The sequence below is a fragment of the Crocodylus porosus genome, unplaced genomic scaffold (genome assembly GCF_001723895.1).
Source record: "Crocodylus porosus isolate Cpor-Errol unplaced genomic scaffold, CroPor_comp1, whole genome shotgun sequence".
NCBI lineage: Eukaryota > Metazoa > Chordata > Crocodylia > Crocodylidae > Crocodylus > Crocodylus porosus.
In genome coordinates this window covers 1122166-1130431 of record NW_017728919.1, presented here as the reverse complement: position 1 = coordinate 1130431, position 8266 = coordinate 1122166, and the positions used below count along the sequence as shown (strand labels likewise).

Genomic DNA, 8266 nt, shown 5'->3' with positions numbered 1-8266 from the left:
GGGCAGCTAGGATCTGGAACCAACTTCCAAGAGAAGTGGTGCTGGCTCCTACCCTGGGGGTCTTTAAGATGAGGCTAGATGAACACCTTGCTAGGGTTGTTTGACCCCAGTACTCTTTGCTGCCATGGAAAGAGGGGGTTGGACTTGATGATCTGCTCAGGTACCTTCTGCCCCTACTAACTGTGAAACAAGGGCCTCACATTTCAGTTCTTTACACAGAACACAGTCTCTAAACTTAAACAATGCAGCTTCAATTGCAATGAAAGGGCCTGAACTAGCTCCAGACAGCACAGAGGTTAGAAACACATTAACAGCTCCAGCCCACCTCTTTTGGAGCCATGACCCACACTAACAGCAGAGCTGAGAACAGATGGTTACCTGGAACGTAGATGTCCACTGGGACGATGCGGTCACAACCCCTCACGACAGAATAGGAGTAATGGTAGTAACCGCCGCCGTTGGCACAGCTGAAGGGGACAATTGTTTCAGTATTCAGGTGCAGAATGCCAGGCCGGCGTCAAACCGGCAGCTAGGCAAAACTCTACCCATGCGGCCAAGATGAACAGAGCCAAGCAGCTGGTAAAACCAAATGGCCTGGAGCAATAAGCATGTCACAGATGGCTTAGCTCTGCGATCAACCTTGCCACCACGGATCTGAATGCACAGGCAAGTAAGCGCACACACACACAGCCCCGATTTCAACTACATCTAGTTTCTTTGCCAAAGTGAGTAACCAAGCAGCTCTGCTGCTCAAGCCAGGACACTCAGAAGCAGGTGGAGATAGCTTGCAGTTTCATTGTTTGTCACACTGACCAGGCACTTTCAGAGCACAGGCTCCCCCTTCCCTTCCAGAAAGAATCTCTGCTGTCTGCAATTATAGACTCCCCTCCTTCCCCAGGGAAGGAACATTTGAGCCCCATTTTCATTCACCCTGAGGACAGAGCGCAGTGCAAAACCCTGGAACCACCAATGGGCTCTTTAAGACAGGCAGCTTTTCTCCTAGCGAAGCCTGAGGAAAGGGAGCTCCAGCACTAACCTTCCCATGGAGATCACATAGCGTGGCTCGGGCATCTGGTCGTACACCTGGAGGAGAAAGATTTCAGAGTGACTGCCCTTCACTTCTGGTACCTAGAGCTGTGCCTGACAGTGGCAACAAAGCCCCCACCTTCCTTAGAGCAGGAGCCATTTTGTTTGTCAGGGTGCCAGCCACAATCATGACATCAGCTTGCCGAGGGCTGGCCCGAAACACCACCCCAAAGCGGTCCATGTCGTAACGGGGAGCAGCTACATGCATCATCTCCACTGCACAGCAGGCCAGGCCAAAGGTCATTGGCCACAAGGAGCTCTGGGACAGAAGAGAATGAAGCGAGTCAGCAATGCTCACAGTGGGGGAAGGGTCCGCGGCATCAAACCTATGGGAGCAACAGTGCAACCACTTAGGGAGTACTGTAAGGGGAGATAAAAGGCTGACATGGTGCGTTCTGCCTGCAGTGCTACACCTGAATGAGCAAGAGGCAATGCCTCTGGCTTGAGAAGCTTCTGGTCTTAATACAAGGTAGATGCATGTGCACACAAAGCAGGTGCTGGGCATGGACTTCCTCACATTCTACCTTCAAGGAGTGCTATGGAGATGCAGCCGCTTCTGGGGTGGAAGGGCAGCCACTGGCGCATAATAAACTACGCAAGGACGTCAGGTGATGGAGACAGAAGTCTTTGCTCAAGTCAAAGAATTACTCCTCTCCTGACTAGGCAGGGCTTCAAATGAGGTGTCATCTTAACAGCACTACATGCAGTGAAACAGGCTGAATTTCCTGGATGCTCTCAATAAGATGGACTAGCCAGGCCAGCCTGTAGCTAGAAAGCCTGCCCTTTCCAGCTCATCAGCTCACTGTTGCCATTCCTTCGAGGCAGTCATCACTAGCTCCAGAGCCCAGGGTGCTCCCAACGACTCACCCTTCGTCCCCAGTTGATCAGGTCATCGAGCTTGGCGACAACATACTCTCCCCTGGTGGTTGGGACCCAGGGCTTTTTCTGAAGGACAGCTGAGCTCTTGGGCTGGACCTGGGTGGGGCTGGTGACAAACAGCAGTCATGGCATCGTCAGTGTGCAACACAGTCAGCAACAGGATCACTGGTGGAGGAGTCTCAGCCCTGGGGACATGCAAACCCCAGCAGGGATGACCTAAATCTGTAAGGAAAGCCCCGCTGCTCAGGCAGGGGATCTTTGTTTGCTGGCACATCTCATAGATTTCCAGTGACTGGGCATCTCACACTGCTATTAGAGGGAAGCAGGAGAAACAGGGCTGCCCTCATCAGCGGAGACAGAGCTGCAGTGAAGACAACAGCCCTCTCCCGTCTCATCTGGGATCTCCCACCTGAGGGACAGCCAACGCTTGGCTTGACGCACTGGCGTTACCTGTCAGTGTGATCAGTCGCCGGCATCTGATGGAGTGACTGCGCGCGGGCAGCTGTCACGGCACCGGGTCTGTTGAAATGAGCACGGCCGAGAGTCACAGCGTGGCAGCAACACCTCGGTGCTTACGCTGGCCTGGCCAGTCCGGGATCTCAGTGCTTCACTGGGGCATAACCCCCTCGCCGTCCAGATGAGCACACAGGAGGAACAGACCGGCTGCTTGCAGCAAAATCAGTAGCGGAAACAAGGCTCCCCACCCCCTAATTCTGCAACCCTACCACAAAACCAACCCCACAAACTGTCACTGTCTCCCTCACGTCTGCTGCTAAATCTGTGCCAACACGTCCAGCACAGAGGCTGTGCTGGAGGGGGAATGCATTTTTCCTCAAACACTTGCATTTGACACATGCACGAAGGGGCCTGCAGACACTCGGCCGCACTAACCCACCGTGCCCATCTCCTCCCCTCTCTGGGGCAGCTCAGCAGCCACTTACCGCAGAAGAAATATCCCAGCCCGGGCCACGCGGGGAGCTGCGAATGAAAACCAGGGGACAACTTAGCTGCAACATAACCGGGATCCCAGCGCCGGCAACCCCAGGCAATAAGGGAGCCCCAAGGATGGCTCAGACCCCGAGGCCCCTTCCTCAGGCGACAAGGGAGGGATGGCTCAGGCTCTGCTACGGGCCCTGAGGCCCTTTCCCCAGGCCACAAGGGAGTCCCCCCCGGGCTGGAGGCAGGCCTGGGGGCTCCCGTGGAGGCGAGGCGGGCAGGGCCTCCTCCCCGGCCGCAGCGAGCCCGCCTCTACGCTCACCCGCCAGCGCCGCCATGTTGCCCGCAGCCCTTCAGGCCACCTCTGGCCGCGGTGCACCCACTTAACCCGTCCGGGCGCGCGCGGTGCACCGCTGGGGCCGTCTCCGCGGCGGGGAACGCGGCGGCGGCGCGGGAGTTCCGGGGCCGGAGGGGTCCCCCCTCCTCCTGCACGCGGAGGGGCGGCCAGTTGGGCGCCCCGTGGCGTCTTTGCCGGGGGTGGAGGGGAGCAGCACCTCCCAGGGAGACAGGAGGGGAAAAGAAAAAGAAGCGCCTCCCTCTCGCCGTCCCTGGGTGGGCTCGAACCACCAACCTTTCGGTTAACAGCCGAACGCGCTAACCGGTTGCGCCACAGAGACCGGCGGGGGCCCCCGCGGAGCCTGCGGCTGCTGCCGGATCCGGCCGGGCGGAGGGGACACCAGATGCCCGGGACAAGAGCGAGACTGGCGGGGGGCAGGACTACAGGGACCCCCCGAACTAGGGGGAAGCAGGACTGTAGGGACCCCCAGACAAGGGGGAAGCAGGACTATAGGGACCTCCTGGAAGAGGGGAAAGCAGGACTATAGGGACCCCCTTCTATTGCTTTGAGCATTAAGAAGAGTCCATCGCACCTGCGCTGCTGCAGGATCTCAGCAGCCCCCGGGGCGGAGGCGGAGGCGGAGGCGTTGGCATGTCCTCTCTCCTGTTTAACCGCTGCCCAGGCACCTGTTTGCTAGGTAGCCAAAACGTTGCACGCCTCTTACAGTCATAGGAAATGAGTGTGAGGGAAAGGACCAGCATCTACTCCAGGTCACAGCCAGTCCAACCCTCTGCTCCAAGCAGATCCGGCCCCAGTTACATCACCCCAGCCAGGGCTTTGTCAAAACCTCCAAGGATGGAGACTCCCCCACCTCTGCAGGTGACCTGTTGGGATGGTAGTCCCTACTGCAAGTCTCCTTCCAAGTAGGGAAGGCCGCTACCCTCCCTGTGCAGCTCTCCACGCGAATGGGCAGCGCTGGCTCCGAGTCTGCCCTCCCCTCCCCTTCTATGAATCACCCCGTCGAAAGTCAAGTGCACAGGAAGGGGGGCAGGGGGGTAGGCGCTCTCCCAAGCCGCCGAAATAGCTCAGTTGGGAGAGCGTTAGACTGAAGATCTAAAGGTCCCTGGTTCGATCCCGGGTTTCGGCAGAAGCTTTTCTAGAGGTTTGCTTTTTGGGCAAATTCCAGCGAGGTCCCTGGCACCTTACTCGCTCGTGAATTTAGGCGTTTTAGTGCACTCCTTAGAGCATTTAATAAGAGTGCATTAGAGATGCATTTGGTAGCTGTGAGGGTCAGAAGACAAAAAGAAATGCAAAAGCTAGAACTCATGCAAGGCTAGAAGGGACCTTGGAAGATGGAGTCCAGCCACAATAGTCAGAGACCAACTAAGAAATCACAAAAATATATATATATATATCATGGCCCAGGGGGACAGATTTCCATCTTCAGCTTCCTCTGTGCACCAAATGAAGTTTATTTTCTACTGACAGGGACTTTTTACCATCTTTAATTGTCTGAGGAAGGGCACATTAGACTAAAAGCTTGCAGAAAAAGATCCTTTTTTTTGCAATTTCTCAGGTGGTCTAATAAAAGGTATCCTCTCTGAATCAAGCATCGTAGTTTTGCATTTTTCAGGCTAGTTAGTTCACTTGCTTATGAACAAGAGCCAGCATTTCTGAGCATGACACACGCAGGCAACTGGTGATACCTTCCCACCAAACTCTCCTTTCTCTGCAGGACGGTTGAGTTTTATGCAACAGCCAGAGATTGACTTCCCAAAACCCTTTGGTCTCTGGACCCGTAACCAGGGGTATCTACCTGTGCCGCTCCTGGAGCCGTTCGGCATTTTAGAAGGACTAGGATTGCTCCCATGTGTGACTGAAGGCAGGAGTGGCCCTGGGGGCAGATTTTTTAGGTCTATATTCAGTGTCACTGGGTGGACGATGCAGTCTTACAACAATTTAGCAAAATGTGGCTAGGCAATTTTGTGCATTGCATTTATTCAAAACAAGGGACTTGTACCGGGTGAGCCATCAGGCGCAAATCGGAGACAGAGCACTCAAGAGTTTTTGCCAGTTTAAAAACCAATTGTAGGTAACTCAATGCAGCCTTTGGGTTTAGGCAGAGTCCTGGTTGGTGTGGTACAAAGTTCAGCTGAGGCCTTTCTGAAAGTCTGAGGCCCCTGTTATACATTACACAACTAATAGGTCAACTGTACAATAAGTTTAGACCATCCACAGAGCAAAAGTACTTGGCCCATTGTAAAAATGACCCTCCAGCTTGAATTTCAACATGGGGCAGGGCCCTGATATGGCACAGCACACGACTCTGGCTCGTAGCTGAATATACAACAGTAAGCCTTTGTGCTTCCGAACAAGTTACTTCAGTGAGAATGCGGGTATGGCGCTGCTCTTTATTAAAAACTGTAACAGAAGTGTTTGCTCACATTCACCCAGTTATCCAGACAAAACGTATTTGCTCACACACAGAGCAAACAGCATTTGACATCCCCCCCCCTCGAAAGAGTCAACCCAACACTCACAATACAAAATTCAGTTGAAAGGAAGTCTTGGTTTGAACACTGAAAGCCATGAGTCAAGTCCATTTTATTTTAAAAGTATTCAAACAAGAGTAGAGGTAATGAGCACCCTTGAAGAATTCATACCTTATACATATTGGCTTAAGTAGATCCAAGAAACTGTAGGTATGTACCATAGCATTTAAAAAGGTAACTACTGTACATAATGGTAATACAAAGTCAATACTGTTACATTAGCCAGCTTGGATGTATTTTTAAGTTTGCATTAAAACTTAGCATGATTAGATAATGTAGTTTTAAAATGTATCCATAAGTTCCCTAAACCTTCTCTACATTTAAAAATTATTCTTATGCCAATAATAATTATTTAAAAAAAAAGAGTCTATGAACCAAACTGCTTTTTGATATGTATGTTCAAAGGCTGTTGATGTCAGATATGAATATGGGTATTATTTTATTGATAAGTTAAGGCCAATCTTGCCCTAAGTTCTAGGTACTGTTTTACGTCTTAATAAAACTAAAGATCTTAACGTTTGAACACATTCAGGATTAAGATGCGTTTAGGCACAAGCCAAAAATATGAAAAGCTCCCACATGTTCTACTCTGTCATCTAGTGATCTCTCTACCTAAAGTGCAATTACCATTTCTCATTGTAAGAGAAATATCCTACTAACAGGAGATTAGAAGAGGGGGGGAGAAAAAAAAAAAAAGAAACAAAAAAGGGAAGGCTGAGCTGCCATATAAATAGTGCACAATGGTTTTGGCAGCAATGCTTCTTTAATTACAACATGGGGAAAACATGGGATCTCTCTGAATTTCAATGACAGCAGGCATTTTTGAGAAGTACCATAAAACACTGTGGTAGGATCAAAAAGTCCACATACATTGTGTTACAGGGTTAAAGGCAAATGAAATCACATGGCTGTTTAAAGGGTTGTTTCTTTTTTTAAATGCAAGAGAGCCGCACCATGCATTGCCAATGCCTGTGAGAGCAGGGGCTGCACTGGGATTAGTTTTTCATGAACGTGAAGCTTGTCTAAGGAGACAACCCATGGTCCACAAAGTCTCTTTACTGTCTGCTAAAGCAGCTTTCAAAGCATTTCCATAGCTGAAGGTACACTTATGTGACTGGCTTGGCATTAAAAGAGAGCCGACACAACGATCAAGTATTTATAAACTGCATTATCCCTTACTACTTTCCCCTCACTAAGGCTTCTGAATAAGGGATGATGTTTTAAGTGACATGTAGGCATTCCTGTATTACATTCATGTTCTTAATGTGCCTACTAAAAGACCATTATATCACAAATATAAAAACCCAAAATGCAGCATAGTTAGTGTAATTCTTAAAAGGTATTCAGATTAACCACATCTTATATACATAATTAGAATTATACAATAGCAAATGTGCCATTTTATAATCTATTTTCCCCCAAGAAGTTCAATGTGAATAATTAGACTCAGCATTTAGTCCCATATAAAAGACAAACTCAACTCAGTTTGAACTGATCTGGTCAGATATTTTCACTGCCAACAGAATACAAGTAGCTGAACCCTTCTGGTTCCAAACTGTCAAAGTCTGTTTGTGGAATACTTGTCAGATTCAACACAGCCCTGCCAGACAACAGCAATCTCTTTGGCAACGCGCTGCTGAATTTATGATGCCATGATAGGAGCAGTTTCAAAATGCTGACAGTCCCAGAAACATGTACATCTGATACAGTCAATTATGTTAGATATATTGCGAAGACCAGATATGTGCCTAGAAACTGCAGTTCCATTAACTCACAGTATGCTAATGAGATTCATGTTATGAATTCCAACTTTAAGTGAGAGGCGAAACTAATTGCGTTTTAAAAAACAAGCCTTAACAAACTGGAACTCCTTTTGGACTCTGCTTCAGCTGTCCTACCAACAAAAAAAACAAAGCTTTTGGCAACCTGGGTTTCTTTACTGGGTGACATTTTTATTTCCCTGTCAACAAATACAAGTACAGCAAGGACATCAACTCTTTGGAAGGATGTTAAAACAAGAAGCCAGGTACTTTATATTCATTGAAGTCACCACAAGCTACATAATCCTGTAACTCTTAATATACTGTTACCACTGCAAAGTTAAATTGGAGACCGACAGCCCTTTGTTCATATTTGGATAGAATAATTCAGATAAAACAAAACACAAATTTATGAAGTTAGATCAAAAAGTCTTGCAAAACATTTCATATTCCTCCATTTTAGACAGCTTTGAAGTGCATTTCAAGTACAGTGCGATGAAGGCAAACTGATCAGCTGGCTCTATGCAAAGAACATATCATGTCATCATAAACCAAGTTTTACAAGGAGTTTGGCATTACACACTTGTAGCAAGTACTACATCCAGCTCCTTTACACAGAAGTTAAGAATAATGATTGACAATCAGCTCAAGGCAACAGAGTACCTTCAAGATTCAATACATCCACTGAAGTGTATTTACATATTAAAAAAAAAGTT

At 48.9% G+C, this 8266-nt stretch overlaps 1 protein-coding gene and 2 non-coding genes across 3 annotated transcripts in view; 1 reads left to right on the top strand and 2 right to left on the bottom strand.

Annotated features, from left to right (window-relative positions):
* NDUFS7 (NADH:ubiquinone oxidoreductase core subunit S7) overlaps positions 1-3286 on the bottom strand; it is a 4441-nt gene extending 1155 nt beyond the window's left edge. Inside the window, exons 1-7 of the mRNA XM_019538288.1 lie at positions 3224-3286; positions 2907-2943; positions 2416-2484; positions 1954-2071; positions 1166-1345; positions 1037-1083; positions 379-467 (exon numbers count right to left, since the gene is read on the bottom strand). Coding sequence (XP_019393833.1) covers positions 379-467; positions 1037-1083; positions 1166-1345; positions 1954-2071; positions 2416-2484; positions 2907-2943; positions 3224-3239 — 556 coding nt within the window. The 5' untranslated portion in view covers positions 3240-3286. The remainder of the gene's footprint in view (positions 1-378; positions 468-1036; positions 1084-1165; positions 1346-1953; positions 2072-2415; positions 2485-2906; positions 2944-3223) is intronic.
* A 218-nt stretch (positions 3287-3504) lies between these two features.
* TRNAN-GUU lies at positions 3505-3578 on the bottom strand. Its single transcript has one exon. It is a non-coding gene; the product is annotated as a tRNA-Asn (tRNA).
* A 734-nt stretch (positions 3579-4312) lies between these two features.
* Positions 4313-4385, top strand: TRNAF-GAA. The gene has a single exon. It is a non-coding gene; the product is annotated as a tRNA-Phe (tRNA).
* Positions 4386-8266: the final 3881 nt, after the last annotated feature.